The sequence below is a fragment of the Labrus mixtus genome, chromosome 22 (genome assembly GCF_963584025.1).
Source record: "Labrus mixtus chromosome 22, fLabMix1.1, whole genome shotgun sequence".
NCBI classification, from domain to species: Eukaryota; Metazoa; Chordata; class Actinopteri; order Labriformes; family Labridae; genus Labrus; species Labrus mixtus.
This window is the reverse complement of record NC_083633.1, coordinates 8,413,967-8,436,924: the sequence shown is the minus strand read 5'-3', so window position 1 is coordinate 8,436,924 and position 22,958 is coordinate 8,413,967. Positions and strand designations below refer to the sequence as shown.

General features: G+C 45.5%; 1 protein-coding gene and 1 long non-coding RNA gene across 14 annotated transcripts in view; one reads left to right on the top strand and one right to left on the bottom strand.

Annotated features, from left to right (window-relative positions):
- LOC132956566 (pleckstrin homology domain-containing family A member 5-like) overlaps window positions 1-22,958 on the top strand; it is a 188,245-nt gene that overhangs the window by 104,272 nt on the left and 61,015 nt on the right. For 9 of the 13 annotated variants that reach the window (XM_061030088.1, XM_061030077.1, XM_061030085.1 and 6 more), the window contains exon 4: window positions 19,267-19,350. In XM_061030088.1, the coding sequence (XP_060886071.1) occupies window positions 19,267-19,350 (84 nt within the window). Of the gene's footprint in view, window positions 1-4,284; window positions 4,433-18,923; window positions 19,107-19,266; window positions 19,351-22,958 lie in introns of those variants that run through there. The other 4 variants (XM_061030087.1, XM_061030086.1, XM_061030081.1 and 1 more) reach the window with 3 other exon arrangements.
- Window positions 21,557-22,855, bottom strand: LOC132956569 (uncharacterized). The gene is made up of 2 exons (XR_009666047.1): window positions 21,936-22,855; window positions 21,557-21,879 (listed from the first exon to the last, which is right to left on the bottom strand). It is a non-coding gene; the product is annotated as an uncharacterized LOC132956569 (long non-coding RNA).

Sequence of the window (22,958 nt, the reverse complement as noted above, 5' to 3'; positions counted from 1 at the left end):
CATCCCTCTGTGAACTAACCGAGTCTGTGTGGAGGCGGCGGGTTACCTCTTTGACTTGTTTGTAAGGTTCAGGCTCGGAGCTAACAGTGTACATGAGTTTAATGAGTCTTTGAATTCTCACAGATTCTCACCTGCGACATCTGTTCTGCAAATTGTAAAGTGACGGATAAAGGAGCCGACTGTGAGGATCGTTCATTTATCCGCTGAATAAAGGGAACACCCGAAGGCAGGACAGCCATCGGGAGGAACGCCATCAGAGCGTATTCATGCTACAGGAACGAGCTTCTCTCCTGCTGCAGACTTAAAGGAGATATGTGGAAGAAGAGGAGTGCACACAAACCGCGGCAGCTGGTTGAGCTCTTCAGTCGTGAGCAGAGATCTTCACACCTGAGCGTCAGCTTTAATCTCCCATAATCCTCTTTGTGTGTGCGTATGAGTGTTGATGATGGTAAACATGGCGGAGTGGAGAAGTTGAGTCCAGGCAGCTTGTAATTAGTGTGGACTCTGCTTACACTAAATCCTGTTTCTGACTGTAGTACGACGTCCTCTCGTGTTTGAGCAGCAGCTCTGCAGACGTTCACTTTGATCAGTTCTGAGGTTGAACACTCGAGATGTACGAACTCAGCCGTCTTCTTTATGTCGCTGTCAGTCGGTTATTAAGTCCCACTAACACTTATTGCTCAAGGCATCTTGAGTTGTTTCCTTCATGTTTCCTTTACATGTTTCCTTAATTTCCTTCACATGTGTCATTCAAATGTTTTTCCCTTGCTTCCTTCACTTGCTTCCTTCACTTGCTTCTTTCACTTGTTTCCTTAACATATTTCCCTCACGTTTCCTTCACTTCTTTCTTTCACTTGTTTCCTTCACATATTTCCCTCGTGTTTCCTTCACATGTTTCTTTCTTATAGTTCTTTCACTTGCTTCCTTCACTTGTTTCCTTCACATATTTCCCTCACGTTTCCTTCACTTGCTTCTTTCTTATATTTCCTTCACTTGTTTCCGTCACTTGCTTCCTTCACTTGCTTCCTTCACTTGTTCCTTTCACTTGTTTCCTTCACATATTTCCTTCACCTTTCTTCTCGTTTCCTTCACTTGTTTCCTTCAAATGATTCCTTCACATATTTCCTTCACTTGTTTCCTTCACGTTTCCCTCACTTGCTTCCTTCACTTGTTTCCTTTACATATTTCCTTCACATGTTTCCTTCCCTTGTTTCCTTCAAGTTTCCTTCACTTGTTTCCTTCAAATGATTCCTTCACATATTTCCTTCACTTGTTTCCTTCACGTTTCCCTCACTTGCTTCCTTCACTTGTTTCCTTTACATATTTCCTTCACATGTTTCCTTCCCTTGTTTCCTTCAAGTTTCCTTCACTTGTTTCCTTCAAATGATTCCTTCACATGTTTCCTTCCCTTGTTTCCTTCAAGTTTCCTTCACTTGTTTCCTTCAAATGATTCCTTCACATGTTTCCTTCCCTTGTTTCCTTCAAGTTTCCTTCACTTGTTTCCTTCAAATGATTCCTTCACATATTTCCTTCACTTGTTTCCTTCACGTTTCCCTCACTTGCTTCCTTCACTTGTTTCCTTTACATATTTCCTTCACTTGTTTCCTTCACGTTTCCCTCACTTGCTTCCTTCACTTGTTTCCTTTACATATTTCCTTCACTTGTTTCCTTCAAATGATTCCTTCACTTGTTTCCTTCACATCTGTCCTTCACATCTTTCCTTCACTTGTTTCCTTCACATCTTTCCTTCACTTGTTTCCTTGCTCTGATTAGATTTTGCGTGACGTTATTTTTTCCTGTTAACACTGGTGACGCTGCTGCTGGAGATCAAAAAGAACAAAGACTCGTCTTCCTCTGAAAACCTGATGAATGTAGTTGCTGTTTTCCCTCTGATGTCTAACTCAGGTTTTGGTCACCACCACACAAACATTTCGACTCCGTTATCTTCTGAACGCTCCAGTTAATCCCCGGCTTGTATCTAACAGCGTCTGTCTGTTCTCTGCAGAGCTGAACGTTTTGTTTTGCATATTTCTAAAGACAGCTGCTGTCTACAGCTGGACACGATGTTTTATAAACGCTGATTAAAGCCACTTTAAAGCCTCTTCAATCAGCCGCTCCGGCTGCGTCAGCCCACGCTGAAATATATTTATATCTTGTTGTTTACAGGATTGTCTGGAAAAAGTTTATTATGCTTCCATAATTAAGGTTACAGAAATGAATCCTTCTCTCTTTTTGTTATGTTTGAAGAGCACCTCTCATTTCCTCGGAGCCTCAAACTCTGATTGCTACTCGATGTTTTCAGTTTTACTTCCATGCATACGTCACTCCTGCTCTCCCACGCTGAAATGAATGAGTTATTGAACACACAGGAAGCACTCAGAAAGAGAAGTGTCATGACGTCAAATCATGACGTGCTGCTATGACGATACTTACCATGTCATAACTTTTTTATTTACACCTCGATGTCTTAGAAAGGAGGAAAAGATGCTGAAGTGTCACGACCAAGCACTTTCATATGACAACTTTGGAAGACAAATTGTTGCGTTCAGTTTTAACACAGACATGCTGTCCGGAACGTCACGTCCTTTCTCAGCTGAATGATTTTGAAGCTCTGTGTCTGTGGCTCGTGCTGCAGGAAACATGGCGGCTTCTTCAGGAATATCAGAAGGTAGAAGAAAGACAACATGTCAATGACGGCTGTCAGACGATTACACTATTTGATCACATTATTTTGCATTTCAAAACCGTTTCAGTTAGGCTTTTATTTTGAAGGTTTGTACTGTCTTAAGCTAAGGGTTCTTAACTTCCTGTTTGGTTACAAACCTGCTTTTATTTTGAAGTAAAATAAGGAACTTCCAGTATAGGTCGAAGGCTATGAAATTATATAAACTGTAAAAAAAAAAAGAAAAAAAAAAGGGACTCATGGCAGATCGAGTAAAACAAATTAGCGGTAAAAAGTTGATTTTAAAGGAAATGAGCTGTTATGTGGTGGCTTGCATACCGTGCACCTAAACAGACCAATCTAGTGATTAATGCGATTTAAAAAAATTAACAGGTTACATTTTAGACCTTAACAACATTGTGAGTAACATGTTAATGCTTACAGCCCAACAGTTTGTCCTGCTGCCACCAGGTGGCCAAAAAAGTCAGGTTTAGGTTTGGTGAAGTTTTGCGACATGTTCCACATAAATATATCAGAAATCAAGTATATCCTGTGTAAATGTGTCTCTGAGTCATGACTGTCTACAATGAGTGAGAAGCTCGAGTCCCGCTGGCTGTGTTGTTGTCAGAGCCATGTTTACATGGACGGGACGGCCGGCTCCTCCCCTTGTGTATAAAAGCTGTTTTAGTGAAGGACTAGAGAGAAGAAGAAGAACATACTCACTGATTATTTAGATGTCAGGTACAAGTTTTTAGATCACGGTCATTATGTGTTAGTTTACATGCAATGTACATGCAAAACATTAGCATGCTAACACAACAATGAAGGATATAGGTGACTGCAGCTCAAGCAAAGGACCGTTTTGTCTGCAGCTTGTGCTTGACTCCTTCTTGAGTAGAGGGGGGTTGGAGGTGTGTCTCTGCAGGAGAGCAGAGGCTTCAGTATGGAGGAGGCGTGGCCTAACAGCAGTTTGTTTTGGTTTCATGCTGGTGCTCAAGGGCGACATCTACTGGATCAAACAGTCATAATTCGTCCTTTAATAACTACATGTTGCTGCTACAAATACAGTCAGTACAGAGGTTAGGAGGAGCAGTATAGTGATTTATGTCTGTGCATGCAGCCTCAAATCTTCAAAGTCTAGGAGAGATGGACCCTCTGAGGTCTCTCTTCCTCTGCCACCATCCAGCAAATACAGATACTGTCATTGTTTTTATGCATCTAAATATTCAGCATGAAGATAAACATATAATGCAACAATGGCCTTCTGCAAAGAAGTGTGTTTAATATATGAAATGACGTCATTCATCTTGAGAGAAGGTGTTGCATGGTTTAGGAGGAAGCAATGAAAGAGCTGAGATATTATTAATTCAAGGAGATGTGATGATGAAGAATAAATATTGACAACCTGTTTCATGCCCCTGAAGGCGGTGCATCACTGCGTACAGTCATATTCTCCTTCCTGACATGCGAACAGTCTGCCCGGCTCTGCTGCCCGCACAGGGACATCCTCGTGGGGAAACCTCTCCACGCTGACACATCTGTCCGATATCAGCGGCGGAGCGGCGCAGGCAGAGCAGGGGAGAGAGAAAGTGAGGGAGTGAGGGAGGGAGGGAGGGAGGGGTGTTTAGCAGCTCTCGCACAGTCAGAGCTGCTGCCTTCACCCGGAGCCGAGCCTGTGGACGAGGCAGCGGTGCTCCTCCTGCTCCTCCTGCTCCTCCTGCTCCTCCTGCTCCTCCTGCTCCTCCTGTAACTCCTGCTTCTGCTCCTCTGGTGAGTCAACAAGCTGTGGACTTTACCCGTTATGTTTCCTGTATTTCTCCCGGTGCAGGCAGTGTGCATATTCAGCGTGTACATGCAGCACGGTGTTGCTTATGCAGAGAGGATATTTCTTGGCCGTGTGGATTGCGATGCTTGTCGTTGCCAGGGCTTTTCTTTGAAAATGAAACGAGCCGCCTCACCGCGGCTGCGAGCTGTTTGTGTGCTGATACAGCTCGCCGATTCAGAGGTGTCATTTACTAACAGCAGCTAATATCATCGCGGCTGCAGGACGAGCGGTCACTGCTTGATTAAGATTATGGGCTGCAGATTGTATTTGTGGATGTGTATCGACATCAGAGCCAGATATTTGTTTCTCTTCGGCTCTCTGGTCTCTAAGCGGTGAAAGTAGAGGGTTAAATCTAAGTGGAAGGGATTCCTGGAGGTAAAATATGAACGATCAGATTCTATCTTTTCTTTCTGTTCTGTGTTGAGAGTATCTAATATTCTTGATGTGCTGTGAATCTGATGTGGAAAATGTTTAACTACATTTTCCCCCGGTACAATAGAAATGTACTTTCTTCATCTTTAAGGCTCCACATTTAAAAATGCTTTTCCTACCGCCTGGCAAAACGACTCCCATCATACATCTGTTTCAATTAATCACTGAAAATACATTTGAAAAAGGAAGCTGTGTTACATGATCTATTTCCCATATTTAGGATGATTTTTTATATGTTTTCAGCCCAGACGTTTTTTTCCAGGATTTTTTATGCCTTTATATTTTGAGACAGGACCGAGGATAGAGTTAGAAACCAGAGAGAGAGAGAGAGAGAGGGGGGGGAAAGGAGCCACAGGTCAGACCTGAACCTGGGCCACCTGCCTGGTGGTAGTGTTTTAGTACTCCAAATTGTCAGTCTTGTCTCGGTCTCAGACTGGGCAGAGGCAGACTATGGATTTTAAATCCAGACCGGTCAAGACCTCCACTGAGAGGCTATTTCTCCACGTCATCATTGTGATTAGAAGGAAAACGCCTCTTTCTAAAAGAATGAATAATGCGTCTCCGCTCATATCTGGCTTGTTTGGCGTTCTGTCTGCTCGCCTCTATCGCAGACCTCACACTGCAATCAGAAGCTTTTAGGATAGATACTAGGGATGCATCGGTTCGACCGTGTGGACAGACATCAGGGCATCGGAAAATAATATGGCATGAACCAACCTCAGTAGTCAAATCAATGTAATGCTGACATCTAGAACACCTGACTACTGATTCAGAGAGGAGGATTTAATCCGGCAGGTGAAGTCACCTTTGCTGTGTGGGTGATCAAAAATAGGATCAATAATCTGGTCAAAACAGCAACAGCCCAGAGTCACTCGAGGTTACTTTGAGAAGAGAACGAGGACAAAACCAAAAACAGTTCTGAAGGTGGAGTGGAGGTGATGAGGAAGAGGAGTGAAGGTGATGAGGAAGAGGAGTGAAGGTGATGAGGAAGAGGAGTGGAGGTGATGAGGAAGAGGAGTGAAGGTGATGAGGAAGAGGAGTGGAGGTGATGAGGAAGAGGAGTGGAGGTGATGAGGAAGAGGAGTGGAGGTGATAAGGAAGAGGAGTGGAGGTGATGAGGAAGAGGAGTGGAGGTGATGAGGAAGAGGAGTCAAGGTGATAAGGAAGAGGAGTGGAGGTGATGAGGAAGAGGAAAAGGAAAAGGAGTGTTGGTGATGAGGAAGAGGAGTGGAGGTGATGAGGAAGAGGAGTGGAGGTGATGAAGAGAAGTGGAGGTGATGAGGAAGAGGAAGAGGAGTCAAGGTGATAAGGAAGAGGAGTGGAGGTGATGAGGAAGAGGAGTGGAGGTGATGAGGAAGAGGAGTCAAGGTGATAAGGAAGAGGAGTCAAGGTGATGAGGAAGAGGAGTCAAGGTGATAAGGAAGAGGAGTCAAGGTGATGAGGAAGAGGAGTCGAGGTGATGAGGAAGAGGAGTCAAGGTGATGAGGAAGAGGAGTGAGGGATGTTTGAGCTGATGTTGACGGAGGAAGTCGGAGTAAACTTTTCCAATGAAACATAAACAGAACAGGAAGTGTATCGAAGCTTCTCCTTCCTTGCGACAGGAGAACGAGCTGCTGCTGTTTTTGTTTTTCTCTAAGAAACGGAACAGACTTCAGGAGTTTTTTTCGGCAAACACGTTGACGGGAAGTGCCTCGGAAACGAAAGTTGACACGAGCTGCAAATGATGACGAACATCAAGCGAGTTAATTCTGCCACACGGCTTACAAACTGAGTGAGAAGTGAGCATGCCGAGTCTTTGACCTGTTTGTGTCGCTGCTCATCTGTGCCTGCGCGTCCACACAGTGGTGTCCTATATGTGCGTAAGTAAAGGCCTGAAGAAGAATATATATAATGTATACATCCTCACATCCTGTTAGTGCCTCTTATCCTCCTCGCTCTCATCTCCTGCTGTGTTTGTTATTTTCTCATGTGCTCGTCCTCCTGCTGGACTCAAGGATGCTGCACGCTGCTTTCACACGCATCACTATTTAATCTGAGGTTTCTCGCCTCGTTCGATGTGATTGTAGGGATGTCACTTTCAGTCCATCCATCCATTTTCTTCTGCTTATCCGAGGTCGGGTCACGGTGTTAGCAGGCGAAGTAAGTCAACCTGGCCTCCCATTTCCCTGTGAATGTTTCCCAGATCCTCCTGGGGGGGGGGGGGGGGGGTACCGAGCGACCCAACGCAGGATATATAATCCCTCCAGCAAACACTGGGTCTACCCCGGGGTCTCCTCCCAGTTGGGTATGCCCGTAAATCCTCCAAAGGGAGGCGTCCAGGAGGCATCCTGATCAGATGCAACCTCAACTGGCTCCTTTCGATAGGAAGGAGTAGCGAGCTCCTGCCCCCCCCCCCCCCCCCCCCATGTCTAAGCTCCTCCCCTCTCTCTAAGGCTGAGCCAGTTTCTGTCATAACAAAGACATCCTAAACAATGTCGACTTTGCATTAAAGGTGACATAATGGATTGAATGACAACAGTCATGATTATTCATAAAGCCTCCTTCAGTTTAATGTCAGGTGACTTGTCATGGTCACATGGTTATGACGCCATCAGGTCAGTCTTATTCCTTCAAATATAGTTTTACAAAAATGTTTATTTTTTTCAGATATTAGTAAGAAAAGAGGAGTTACAGTGCTGCTTGTAGCACCTTTAATACATCATAAATGTGCCTAGTTTAAACCCGTGTCGGATGTTTCTGTACGTCTGTGTGAACGTGTAAAGTGCTGTGTACATAATGTATACGACTTCATCGGCGGCGGCAGGCTCCTCTGCAGCTTCTCGCTCTAAAAGGAATCTTAAAGCTTCAGTCGGTGTAACCTGTCGGCCAAACACTTGAAGTGTAAAAATGTTAAGTGAGTGGGTTTTTTTGTCTGGCTAAAGGCTGGGGGGAGGATTAAATTGTCGGCCTTTTCATGCACTGAGAGGCGGTGGGCGTCGAGGCTAACGGCAGCTGACGGAGACGGCGAGGAGGATGAGGAGGATGAGGAGGATGGTGGAGACGGCGAGGATGAGGAGGATGGTGGAGAGGAAGACGAGGAGAGGAAGAGAGAGAGAGAGAGAGAGATTTGGATTGTCTCTGGTGGAATCCGCGCCCGGCTGATCGCAGTCGACTCCCGGGACCGTCATCACAATCTCAATCCCATCAGCCATCTGTCGCCGTTGCCGATAGCAACGAGGGAGCCAATTCAGGAGTCTGGGAGCGATATGAGTGATGTGCTGTGTGCCTCGGCTCCGGTCCTCAGGGTTTGTTTTTGGTGTTACATAACTCAAGGTCATTTAGTGAGAACGGGCTCAACATGTGCACCGGCTCCTCTGCCTGTGCGGCTCGTTTAGAGGGATTTAAACTTCACAAAATCAAACATTCTTCCATCTCCTTCTCGTGTAATGATTTTAGAAACATGGAGAGGTAACAGGGAGCAAAATGGAGAGACTTGAAACCGTCTGTTTCTACCTGTAGCTGGTTTTGGAAGGACGCACAGTTACTGTGGGGGTCGAATACATCAAATTAAAACATGTAGCTAAAAAATCTGCCTAGAGCCAAATCACAATCTCCACATTCTCTGTGCACGGTCCGTCAGCACCGCGCACTAAGCCGCCGTTCGCTGCCACTTAAGTCAAGGCTCCTGTTTCCACAGCGAGCGCCGCGGTCTGTCTCTGGAGCGTGCCAGCAGCGCGCCTACGCTCTGTTTCGCAGCGAGTCTATTTGCGACGTATCGTGCTGCAAGAGCATTACTTGATACGAGTTAGCTCGTTGCTAACTTTCATGCTGGCAGGTATAAAGCTTGTTTCATGTCTTTTTTTTATCAAATGTGATACCTGCATTAACGATCACCTTCAAAGTCAAATAAAAGGACCCAGGCTCAGAAGGATCTCAATAACAATCCCCCCCCCCCCCCCCCCCCCCCCCCCCCCCATGGTTTCCACCACAAAGCTTTTCATGCAGATCTTAGTCGTGTGTTTTCTCAGCAGTTTGACAAATGACCGTGAATTCAAATTGAACCACGCTGCACGGCTGCACCTTCTTGTTATTCATGAACGCACCGCAGACCTGAGACACAACCCACAGGTAAACAGACGTGGCCAGCAGCACGCCGTGCCTCTCTCCGCTAACCTGATTAAGACTCTTCCCGCTCGTAGTAACACGAGAGACGAATTGCTTTGTGATTGAGCAACAAAAAGGCGATTTGTTGTGCTGCCGGGGCGCCGTGTTCGTGTTTGAGAGCAGGTTTGGCTCGTCGCTGGTTGAATGTGTTGGCACGCTCGTCTGGGCGGATTTGTGTGAGCGGAACAGCACTTTACCTCGACAGGCCTGGCCGCTGCTGTCGGAGGTAGACTGGGCAGGAGTTTGTGCATGGTGGAGCGTGAGCAGTGGTGGAAAAATACTCTGGGCGGATTTTCTACGGATGTACTTTGTTAGACTCAGCTTTCCTTTGCATTTCTGTTTCTGCTGCTTTGTAGTTTGAGGCCCAAAACATTTGTCAAAGTGATCGACTTCCCCAGCAGCTCTTGGCTGATCATATCGATCAATGCATATATCACACCCTTCCATCTTTTACTGATGTTAAAGCAACAATCTGTAACTTTTCCACCTCAAAACAGTTTCAAAGTCAGCGTCTCTCTTGCGTCTACAAAGCGCCCCGCTAACCTGTTTTCAGCACCATGTAACTTTGGCAGCGGTCATCTGGTGAGAATTGTGTTCGTCTTTCCGGCGCTACTTCACACAGCAGCCATCAGCTACTAAGCAGCCTGTTAGTACTGTCTCTGTACCGTTTGATACAACGGCTGAGGCTAAGAGGAAGAGGAGGGAGACGATGAAGATGAACAAGGAGAGAGAGAGTGAGCGAGCGAGGAAGCCGGATTAGAGGGAATATTGGACATGGCTATGACATGTTGGCGAGAGCTTCTCAATACAGTAAGCAGCAAGTCCGACGGTTGCGCTCTACGCACTCCACAGTCCGCAGACGACGGCCTGTAGACGCATATTTGTGCAAAATCCGATAATATTACAGAACCTTGTCAGTCGGATTTGTGAGCAACAAATGACTATGGCAGGTAAAATATTGACTAGCGCACAAAACCAGATTTCCAAATATTGTTGCATGAAATAGTCCAGCATTAGGAGACACCTTTAGATCGGTGAGACTCTCTGCCGCTCACAGGGACTTTGCACTTTCACCTCTTAGTTCTGTTTATTGGATTACAGTCACACAGATTTCTGAGAGGTGACATGTTATTAAACTTAAAGCAGGTTGTTCAGTTTCTTTTTGAAGGCAGGTAAAGTGTTAATCCTTTTTCCAACAAGGCACAAAAGAGGGAACTACACTTTCGTTACTGAATATTTAGGTTTGAGCGTTAGCTTTTAGCCTTTGCGGGGTTGATGTGTGTTTCCTCCTCCTCTTGAGGCAGCCATATTTAAACGTTAGCGACCTGTGCAGGCAGAGACAGAGGAAGAGAAAGGTGACTGCAGAGTGAGGAGGAGGAGGAGGAGGAGGTGAGAGGAGGAAGAGGAAAAGGTCAGATGGGAGGAAGAGGAGAGCAGCTGAGAGCTAAATGAGACGCTAAAGAAGAAAATGAGGGAGAAGGTCGGGAGGGGGCAGCGACAAGAAAGACGTAAAAGAAAACCTAGCAAGAGGGTGAAGAATGAAGTAGAAAAGGAAAGGGTGTGTGTGTGTGTGTGTGTGTGTGTGTGTGTGTGTGTGTGTGTGTGTGTGTGTGTGTGTGTGTGTGTGTGTGTGTGTGTGTGTGTGTGTGTGTGTGTGTGTGTGTGTGTGTGTGTGTGTGTGTGTGTGTGTGTGTGTGTGTGTGTGTGTGTGTGTGTGTGTGTGTGTGTGTGTGTGTGTGTGTGTGTGTGTGTGTGTGTGTGTGTGTGTGTGTGTGTGTGTTGGGGTCTTCAGAACTGGTGGCCTTTCTGAAAGGTTAGCGGCCTGGCCTGAGGGAGGGACTCTGAATGGCAGGCGCTCTATAGGGAGGAGGAGAGGGGGGCCGTGGTCAGCTAACACACACACACACACACACACACACGCACGTCATCTGACCACAGGGCAGCTTTTTCTCATGGTATTTAAAGCACGTTGGTCCACTCTGAGGATTAATGACATTAAACATGAGCTGACATTTCACATGATCTCAGCTTATTATTGTTCTATTGTTCAGAGAGGGATGTGTGTGTGTGTGTGTTTGTCTTCCACCGTACCCTGTGCTGTGTCATGTGCATGTGTGTGACGTAAGGCCACAACCAAAGATGACTAAATAAATATTTTAGTCCAGAAAATGTCAGAAACAAAAGGTGAAAAAGCTCCTCAGGATTTCTCTACGTCTGTATATGACGTATGCAGATTGCTCATTTTGTCAAACCAGCTTTGGTCCAAAGCACAAAGGGGCCGACCTCACAGACGCGTCGCCAGCAAATCCACTCTTTCCTCTGGTGCAGTGTGCTTGCCGATGCTCTTCTCTGCTGCTGAGGGACGCGTTTTCCAAGTGGTTTTAGGGCGGGCGTGAAAAGGTAAAACACAACTTTTTAATCTTAAAACACGGAGTCGCAGCGCAGGGCGAGACAGCCCTCTATGATGTTTTGAATTGGGACTGCAGTACCCATTTTAAACACTAGGTGTCAGAGCTACATATTGCTCCTTTAAGAAAGATGCAAAAATGCCCTGGATATTTCCCCCCCCCCCCCCCCCCTGCCAAGATTCTGTTAATAGTTTTATCCACGTTTCTCCGTCGTACATCGTAGTGGTACGTCGGCCTCCACAGGTCATCTCTGGATATTTTGTCACCAGGATGTTATCATGAGAGGCTCAGAGAAGAACAGATGGTGATAGTGGGACACGATACCAAACAGCAGCAGCTCCAAAAAGTAACGTTGGAGCTGCTGCGAGAAACAGTTTCTGCTACTTCTCTTGGCACGATTTTCTCTCTAATTCTTCAACCATTCAATTCAAAAAAAATGGCTGACAACTTAAATCTTTTCTGTAATTTCCACACAAACAGCCACCATGCTGCTTCAGATCTCATCCAAATCCTCACAGTCCATACAAAACAAATCAAACATTTGGTCGTTAATTGGACGGACCTTGACGCCGCAGGGAGCTTCTTCTTTCTGCCTCAGCGTCTTCTGACTCCCCTCCCAGCGTCCTCGTTGTCCTCGTCTTTCCTCCGATCGCTTTCTTGTTTTTTGAAAAGTCTGGATCCAGACCAGGAGGCTGCTGTGAGTTGGCTCTCTGTTTGTCTTTGTTTATTCCGTGGTTTAGTCTTGGCCTCCCATCATTTACAGTTTGTTTCTCGCCTCCTCCCTCCTCCCCCCCTGTATCTTTTATTGTTTTGTTTCTGTCACAACAACATGATGGCCTCTCTCTCTCTCTCTCTCTCTCCCTCTCTCTCTCTCTCTTTCTCTCTCAGCCTCATTTTTAACAGCTAACAAGGTCTCTGAGGTGGAGTCATCGGCTGGTGCAGAGACTTTTTTAGTGTACTACCTTTATGCTGCACTGGGGTGTTAGACATCAGAATGTGTTCAGGGCCGTGAAGAGAACAACAGCTGCATCTTCGTTTCTTAATATTCACGTTCTGGGTGTGAGGTGTATGGAGAACTGATGCTGATGTTGTCAGGTCCATGTGAAGTTTGTTATCAGTTTGGAGCACAGAGATACGAATGTATATAATAGGCCACTTCTCTTCAGAGTAGTTGTGGTTGAATGTCGGCTCCCTCTGTGCGACTGAATGGATAACCACGCACGACCAGAGCTCACCATTTATGTGCTCGCATTGTACGACTTGAGAGGTCACACTGTACGAGTGGAATCAAGACGGAGCGTTCACAACGCTCAATAAAAGACTCCCAAAAACGCTCGTCGTCATGTTTGCATCGTTCTCTCCCTCACACACTCCGATAAACACGAGCGAGCTGGCAGCTAAATCATAACAGATATTCTCTGTCAGCTGGAGGTCTGCAGATATTTCTTGACAGGTTAAGATTAAACAAACATGCCTGTTGTTGCCATGGTGATTTCAGCAACTGTCGGTCAGTTTTTTGCAGACGCAGTCAGGGGGAAAAAAAAAAGTCCTGAAGTCGGGGGAATCTGCTCGTGGCTCTGCTCTCACTGTGAGGGTTTGTGCAAAATATCAGACATGCTGGAAAATCCTCTTACCGGTCATGAGCAGCTGATCGGGCCGTGATTGGTCGAGTCTCAGTAAACTGCACGACTAAACGACGAGCGGTCACGCTGAAATTCTTCAAATTAGTCTTACGTTTAAAAAAGCTGGCTTGAGTTGTTTTAAATGGAATCAGAAATACCTCGTCGTAGGGGTAATGAAATATTAAAACTAGGAAGTCAGGTGGGAAAATAAAATAAAGAGAATCGGCGTCAGGAGGTGATTGGCTGGTTATAGAAATACACTGAAGTCATATTAAATCAAAGGGGGTTCGTCCAAAACTCCAGAATAAGCCACTCGAGGTTCGTATCTCCCAGCAGGATTTCAGCGTCTGTAAAGTTCTGTGAGCAAGGGTGCAATAAGAAATATACAGACAGTGTGTCAGGACTTTCAAAATAAAACAATCAAGTTATGAAAGATAATAAATAGAAGGATGAACTCGCTGCCCAGAGTGGGGGGGGGGGGGGGGGGGGGTTTGGTCATAAAGTGAACAAGGTGCTCCTGTGGGGGGGTTATGAAACAGACTTATATTAATCCTGATGTCTCTTTATGACCTATAAAAACAAACAGGACCGTCAGGAATAAGACTTAACTATTTGTTATATTCAGGGTCTGTAACTGCTGACACTGGTTCAGAGTCAGACGAAGATACTCGCACAACTCTGCAGGAACAAACTACAGGAGAATATCCGGAGCAGTCCTCCTGAAATGATCTCGATAGTTTCGGCTTTAGTGATAAGTTCATTCGCTACCGTTGAAGGACAACAGGAGGAGAAAACTCAATTTACAAACATACAGGACAAGATCAGTTAAGAGAGAAGAGGTACTGATTTGTTCACAGGGGTCACCAACAAATACATTTCCTTACGGCAGGTTTAACTGATACTTTGCCTTCTTCTTCTGTTCTGTCATGGCTAACAAGGCGCACAGGACTAGGGCCATGATGGTGAGACGTGACGTGAAGGCTGCAGGTCAACACGAGTCCCTGTTTTGAGTTTGTCTCGTTCTCTGTCTCGTCTCCTGCCACAGGAACATGCTGACGTTACTTTAACCACAGAACATAAATTGTGTTGCAGTCGGCCTTTAAACCTTTTTCATGCAAAGGTTGATTGGATGAAAGCAATCTTCAGACGGCTGCCGCGGGTTGTTTGTATTTGCATCGGTCGGGCAAAGGACATTTTTGAAAGACGCAGTAATTAAATTCTATTGAACTTGTAACCAGACGAACACGGCGTGTGCAGGGCAGCGATCCACAACAGGCTGACATCAGAGCATGCAACACGTTATCATCGATTCTAAAAACATCAACATGAGGAGGATTTGTTTCAAAAATCATTCGAATGAAGTCTGCAGCCGAGATAAGCTGTGTGGAAGATCTAACAGTTTTCTGTCTCTGCTGCTGTTCGTGTTTCGTTCTCTCTCTTGTGATTATTATGAGAAAAAAATGAACCTGTGAGCGACTCAAGGTGACTCAGACCACCTCTCCTCTCTCGTCTCTCCTGAGATGTGACTTCAGTCAAAACGGGATAAGGTACAGTTCACGCCGAGTCCAAGCGCTCAATGCAGAGCGGTGATTCGTCTCGCTGCAGATCTGAAACTGAGCGTAATGATACGTCTGGTTTGAAATGCTGCTTTAAGTTGGAGCTGAACGCCTGTTGAAAAGCACTCTGGTGGTTTATTCACTGTTTGTCTGGTGGTTTTTTTGTCCCTGCTTGTTATCAGAGGCAGATATGTTTCAGCTCCCTGCGCTTTACTCGTCTTTTATTCTCAAAAAGACCACAAAAGATGTTCTGTTCTTATTATTTGCAGCCAAACGTCTGAGTTTATTTGACTTTACGAGACAGACACAGATGAACAATATTGAGGAGAAGTCTTTCAGATGTTTTCACACACACACACACACACACACACACACACACACACACACACACACATATATTTCTGTTTGAGTTAGAGTCCCTGTGTTCTCGGCCGGGTGGTCCCTTCGATCCTCTGGCCTGGCTCTCCTCCATCTGCAGGGGAGCAGAGCAGCAGCGCTCTCCCAGCGACGGTGCTGCTCAGCTGGGCAGATTAAACCCAGGAGGTGCCCCCCCCCTCCCCCCCTCCCTTGCTGTATGACTCCCTGCAGCTCCTGCACATCTGCTGTCCCCAGATGTAGGTGTGAAAACAGGGAACTCACTCAGCCACCATCTGCCCCCCTCACACATGCCAACACCCCCAGAGAGTTTATTTAAGGACTCGGGAGTAAGACTGCTCACTCACCTTTTTGTTTTGTTTTTATTATGAAATTTAATAATTTACAGTTTTGAATGCATCACAGTCAGACCAAGCGGCAACCTCCGGTGTTTAGAAAATGAAATGCTGAGTTATTCACAATAAGGCGTGTAGCTGACCTGATTGACAGGCGGGCGCGGTGTAACGGTTTGTCAGGAGGCTTAAAACCCGCCTCAGCTCTCAGCCTGGCGTTAGGTTGACTGATAGTTAGAATACCATGTACTGCATTGTCGCTTCCTCAGGTTAGCTCTGAGGAAGCTTACCCGGAAGTGCCTACAACCCTTCAAACCCTCCTAGCCCTTCAAACCGTCTCCATCTCTCTGAACACACAGGAGCAGGAGTGCAGGAGGTTCAGCACATGCATTGAATTTGTTGGTGGCAGCAATGATTTTTACTTCATTACTATGTTGAGCTCTTAATTAGTTTGACAAAAACTTCAACTAAAATCTTGTATTCGTTGATTAGAGTGTGTATAAAAACAGGTTAAGCTATTTTCCTCCTCAGCTCAGCAAGTTTCAGCACTTTCACTGCTGCTGCCATCGTCGACAGACTAAGCATGCAAATGTGTGTGTGTGTGTGTGTGTGTGTGTGTGTGTGTGTGTGTGCGTGTGTGTGCGTGTGTGTACCAACACTGTGTAGGGATTTGGGCTGACGTGTTATAGAGGATGAACAGACTTCTTTTCTTTCTCTCTTTCACCCTGTCAGCTTTTGCGTCACCTCCTGCTGTTTATAATGAGACTCTGTCCTATATACTGACTGTGTGTGTGCGTGCATGCGCGTTATAGTGTTCACACTACACAACTGAATGGCAGGGAAGTGGATCATATTAAAGTCAGGGAGGAAAATTAGTCTTTAAGTGTGTGTGTGTGTGTGTGTTGCGATCTTTTCTCGGCTAACTGTGATGATGTCATTGTCAGTGTGTTTTCACAGTCGATGAAAGCTGCTGTTTTGTGAGAAGGATGTAAAGGAGTCAGCAGTTTTCTGGGAACGCAGAATGTAGTTAGATGGATGAGAGGGGCTTTTTCTGCATCTTCGTCCCCCATATCTCGTCCGTCATTCTGCCTTCCGACCTGCGAATTGATCTCAGTGAACCATCTTGTCGGATGTCTCAATTCAAAAATGCATCTTTGGGATAGAGGAGGAGGCTTGTTGAAGGAAATGTGAGAGAGGATGCACGAGTGTGTCTTCTGCAAAGTTTTCTTTTTACACATGCATGAATATACATTTTTTAACATTGAAATAGCCATGAACACTGTTCTGCTCACTCGACTGAAATAATAGAATATAGTGCACGTCATATTTAGATGATGTGACTTGAAGAAGGCAGCAGAAGCAGAGAAGTTTCCTTACAGTATGTGAACGCATCGGCGGCTATTGCATGGTTCTCCTGGGGTGGGGGGGGTCATTTCTCAGTTTCAGATGGACTGGACGGATACATACGTTTGTTAGCTTGATGCTAAAACATACTGGAAAATGAGAATTCGATCACAATCATTTTTACCGAGGAAAATCAACACCATGCGCACTCATACTTACAGGCATATGTTTCCTAAACTCAGGAGACAAACTTAAAAAAAAACTGCTGACTCATCTGCTCGTCTGCTCTGCTGCTCTGACGAATCCTTGTAAACAAACTGCGTTCATTATGTCTCCAAAAATATCTCCTTTCTCCTCGTGTTACTTCCTCATCTCCTGTGCTCTCATCTCGGGGGTTGAAAGGACTCAAGGAGAGGAGGCAAGGAAAGGGAAAGAGGATGCAGAGAGTGAGAACACCTGAGATGGGTTCGTCTGATGTAGCCGGTCAGAGTGGTTAAGGTAATGAGAAAGGAAGAATATGCAACGTTTAGCATATTCTTCCTTTAATTTTCCTGCAGATTTTTGTTTTGGCTCCAGTAACGTAAATCCAGGAGAAAGTGGGTTAAACCCGTCCGACCGCTGCTGATGTTCGAGTCCATGTTGTCTTCTTAATGAGCATAAGCAGTGATGAAGACGATAAAGACTTCCTCCTCTGATAAATCCTCCTCTCTTAACGTAATCCAATCAACGTAAACTGCAGGAGATTAATCCAAAAAAACAAAGAACAGAAAAAGGAGTCACAGATTTTTTGGGCTTTAATCTGAGGGATTTTCTTTGATGTCATCTCTGAGCAAATCTCGCCGCGTTAAGCCGGAAACAGCTGTGCAGCATCATGTCCACGATCACCGGTGTGGTCCCGCTCTGAATGCAACCAGGGACTCTGTGTTCTTGTTTTTGAAAGAGTGACAACCAACAGAGGAAGTTTATCCCTCATGTAATGACAGACCTCTGTTTTCATATGCCTGAGCCCTCGTTACAGGTTTACAGAGGTGATACAAATCCAGCCTGTTGAAATGAGGGGACAGAACCTGGTAGACAACAGACATAGGCGGGAGAGGGACTAAATGACAGGGATCAATAGTTTAAGATGGAAAGGAACAGGAAATGTAGATTTATGTGTGCTATCAGCATGTCAGCACCAAGTCTAGTCTCGCAAATAAGTGCTAAAATATCAGGGCCTGTGTCCACCTGGCGTTTCTTCTGAAGTGTCGGTTTCTGTTCAATTGAGCAGAGGGCGTATGCGTAGCATCAGACGAGTGTTCATAAAAAAATGCACAGCGGCCAGAATCCTTTATTCCGAGGGCTTCTCCTTTTGAGTGAGGTCGCTCCGAGTGCTTCTCGTTGGACATCTTCCAGATGTTGAGAAGGCCGCTGTTGACGTCACTGTCGCTCTTTTTTAAATTATTTTATTGGATGTTCCCCGTATTTTGTCTCATTTAATACATTTAATGTTCTTTGAGGAATATTTCATAAAATGTATTAAAAAACCAAAATCAAACATACTGTCTGGATTAGCTGAGGTGACTTAAGCGGGGTACACACTACAAGATAATCGGGCCGATTTTGGGCCCGATTCCCCCGTTCCGACCAAAGTCCCGACTATGTGATGTTCCAAAGATTATCTTGCCAGATTCTCCTGTGGTGTGAGGTGTGAGTGATTTTAACCTCCCCGATCTGCCCGGAAGACGATGCATTGGGGCCGTCCCCAATTTGAAATCGTAAATATTAAACTCTTAAACTTGTCACATGGAACGGAACAATAGCCAATAGGGAAGCAAGCTGACTGAAGCAGGAAGCCCAACAAACATTACCATGGCGACAAAAGCATTTGCTAAGCATAAAGTTAAATGGATGTGATAAATTCAGGGCCAACTTGTTGATTTGTGACAACAACACGAGCTGATAACTTTACGAGCTGTAAAGTTGGACATTTTAACATGGGGCTCTATGGGGACTGACTCACTGCAGGAGACAGACTCTAGTGGACACTGGAGGAACTGCGTTTTTTTGGCACTTCTGCATCGGCTTGATTTGGTAGCCCGCGAGTTTTCTGCCTGAGGGAGTATGATTAGGGGAGAAAGGGGGAAGACAGGAAGTGACACTGAGGCTGAGAAAAAAGAAGAGAGAGAGAGAGAGAGAGAGGGAGAGAGAGAGTTTATCAGTTCTCTTCTGTTCTGCAGTCTCTTTCACACAGTCCACTCTGCCGAGGACTCAACTGGATACAGAAGATTGCACAGTTCCTGACTTGCTTGTCTGAGGAGGATTTTTGTTCATTTGTTTGTTTGTTTGTTTGTTTTTTTTACCTGCAACTACTTTTTCTGATCTCACATCACATGATGCTGAAGTTCAGCGTCACTCATCGCTCCAGGTGTGTGGATGAGTCGCCTGCTGTGGTGTGATCATGAGGATTTCACTTTGTTCTGTCTCCATATTTTCAGCTCTCCGTCTAGTTCACGTCTCAGCAGTGATATAACGCTCTCTGCTTTATTGTCTTTTCTAATCTCGTCCTCTTCTCTCTTTCTCTGCAGCCACAATGAGCGGAAGGTGACCTGTAAGCACCCGGTGTCAGGCGTCCCCTCCCAAGACAACTGCATCTTTGTCGTAAATGAACAGTAAGTCTCTCTGCACGCCGACACACCCGCTCAGCATTGTGTGCCGCTGATTTCTGCACTGATTACAAAGGTCGCTTATTCCCTGACACACTGCTGCGGCTGTGCGCTGCAGCTGTGTCACTGTGTGGATTTACTGTATGAGTCTTTATGTGGAGACTCGCCAATATACCAGACCAGACAGGAAGCAGGAAAAGCAGAAGCAGGACGAGTCAGTGTATTGGGCGTTCAGGGTTCCCAAAGTAAATGTCCCTTTATTGAACGCTCGCTTAGCATTTGACTTAGCATCGATCTCAACTTCTACAGTCACTTTAATATTTGTTCAGCAGGTTTTTTTAGTCACATTTTGGACACAATGTGTTACAAATGTCATCTTCTACTTCTACCATCATTATTCTGTCAATGTCTAAGTCATCACATCTAGAGGGTGTTAAAGGTGCAATATGTAACTCTGACACCTAGTGTTTAAAATGGGTACTGTAGTCCAGTTTCAAAACATTGTAGAGAGCTGTCTCCCCCCGCCCCCTCCTCTCTAGAGTTGATGCTCACACAGGTTGCCATGTGGTGGACACTGAATCTTCAGTGCTTATCCAGCTCTGCATCGGTCTGTAAACCTTTCTGTGTTCTAACCTCTCTCCATTTTTCAAAAAGCATCTCCAACATTGATCCTAGTTTATTAGTTATAAAGTAGTTATTAGAAACATGCAGAGGCTTTTTAGGTCTTTTTTATAGTTCTAGGAACTGTTGGAAACCTCCCCCTTTTTTATCGATTCCCCCCTCAGGAACTATGAACTATTTAAGTTTAGAGGAACCTTTTTAGCTCCTGCTTCAGAGTAGGGACTCTTTGAGCGCTAGAGGGACTTACTGACCGAAGTGAACGGTGATTGGTCGAACACAAGAGCCAATCCAGAACCAACAACCTCCATTTTTAAATATCACTGTAAACATTAGCGAATAACAGTAAATAATAGTCGGTAAAAGCTCTTAAAATCATTAAGGGGGGGGGGGGATGGACATCGACATCCGGGCTTATGTGACGCTGGAAGTACAACACGATTTTGACTCATCAAAGCGGAATATAAAAATATTTTAAAGTATTTCCTGCCAGCTACACTGGGCTCATCATATAGTGAAGCAGTGCCGTGAGAAGATGAAGAATCTGAAACAAGACTACAAAAAATTAATTGCCGTGAGCCAACTTTTGTCACTTTAAGGTTCATATCAGTCGTCACCATGGCGATGTGAATGCAGACAGAAAGAAAGTACCTACAGTATGGTGTGTAGTTCTCAGGGAACTCTCGAGAGGACAGCTCCTCTCCTAAAAGTGCCAGGAACTTTTTGTAGACCGCTTTATGTGTGGTCCTGATGTAGAAAGATGTAGTTCCTTGTTTCCTGTGAGGTTCTTGTTGACACGTTACTGACTGCATTTGTGTGGTCAACTGTCAGACGGTAAATCCTTCCTGATCCTGTTGCTGTTTAATGTTAGAGTCTGATTCGCTGAGGATGTTTTAATCTGTGAATGCCATCACTGATTAGTCTGTTTCTTTGTCCGCTCATCCATCCTCATCTGTTTCTTCTATCATGCATCTCTCTGTGCCGCTCTGTCTGTATCATTGCAGCTCTGTTCGGTTTGTTTACAGCCGCCACGCTACAAACTCACAACCCAAAACAGAAGAACTCTATGAATGTTTGTTTCTTTTCCTCGGTCCCAGCTGTCAGAATGACTGACTGCTGAGCTCTCTCTACACGCCGGCTCCAAAATGGGATCCATTCTGTGGTCCACACACACACACGCATTTCTCACAAAGAAACTGCTCTCGACTCCTGTGGTGAGAAAGTAGAAAACAACAAAAAGTCAGGACGGCGGCGAGGGCGAAATTAAATGTAGGACCCGAGCTTCTGAAACAGACAAACAAACTGCAGCAATTACACGCTCCACCTCCAATAGAGTGGTCAGGACGGTGTTTCAATCCTCCTCGTCTCTGAGCTGTGAGGCCGAGATACGGACCCCAACACACACACACACACACACATTTTACCACTCTCTGTTTTACTGCTAACACGTTCAGCAGGGCTGCACTCTCTGTGGCAGCGTCTTCTCTTTCACACACTCTCTCCCTCACTTTCACACACCTCATTCATCTCCCATCCCAATTATCTCCTCTGTCACACAGCTCATGTGAGGGAGGTGTGTGTGTGTGTGTGTGTGTGTGTGTGTGTGTGTGTGTGTGTGTGTGTGTGTGTGTGTGTGTGTGTGTGTGTGTGTGTGTGTGTGTGTGTGTGTGTGTGTGTGTGTGTGTGTGTGTGTGTGTGTGTGTGTGTGTGTGTGTGTGTGTGTGTGTGTGTTAGTTATGTAAATGAGGTTTGTATTTTTAAACTTGTTGAGCAGAGATTAGGTGAGAGAGCTTCGGCTGTTTAACTGCAGTGAAGCTGTTAATGACAGTTTCACCTCTTTCCGCCCTGACTGGTGTGAAGATGACGTCTGAAAGTGAAATGTCTTTGCTTTAAAGTTTAATCAAAGTAGACACACACCTACACACACACACACACCTACACACACCTACACACACACACACGCACACACACACACACACACACAGACATAAAGGCTTTCGGCTGCTGATTATTTCTCAAGCTTTAGTGGATCTTGTGATCCTTATAAAACTAAAAAAAAACATTTAATGTTCTTCTGGAAAGAACTTGAAGGGTTTCCAGCCCTGCACAAACAAGGAGGTAAAAACTGTCGTTCCAAATATTTTTTCTATTTTCAGAAAGCAGTCGAAGACAAAAACTCAGGACTAAGCAGGATTGGATAACAGGTCATCAAACTGGGACCTGGTACTGGTCCTAGCTAACAGGTCATCAAACTGGGACCTGGTACTGGTCCTGGTTAACAGGTCATCACACTGGGACCTGGTACTGATCCTGGCTAACAGGTCATCAAACTGGGACCTGGTACTGATCCTGGCTAACAGGTCATCAAACTGGGACCTGGTACTGATCCTGGCTAACAGGTCATCAAACTGGGACATGGTACTGATCCTAGCTAACAGGTCATCAAACTGGGACCTGGTACTGGTCCTAGCTAACAGGTCCTCAAACTGGGACCTGGTACTGGTCCTAGCTAACAGGTCATCAAACTGGGACCTGGTACTGATCCTAGCTAACAGGTCATCAAACTGGGACCTGGTACTGGTCCTGGCTAACAGGTCATCAAACTGGGACCTGGTACTGGTCCTTGCTAACACTTCCAGTTCACACAGTAATCCAGGGATATGCACCTGAATGTCTGTGATTGGCCAACGTGATGTGTTGCAGCAAAAGTTGAAGCTGTTTCATGTCCACGAGGAGCTGCAGTTTTTACGTTGGCTACCATGTTTACATCATCATGGTGCTGTGTTTGGTGGCTTGTACGGCGCTCCCTGCCTCTGCCAGAAGTGGGGCCCTTTTAATGAACTGGTGAGGAGTTTTTCTGTGCCCTCTGCTTTGGAAACCTGCAGCACACACACGCTGCCTTTGTCTATAAAGGAGTCTTAGTGCCGCATGAGCCCTCAAGCCTGTTCACTTCGTCTCCCTTCCTCTCAAACTTTTAAATGAATATGAAAATAAAT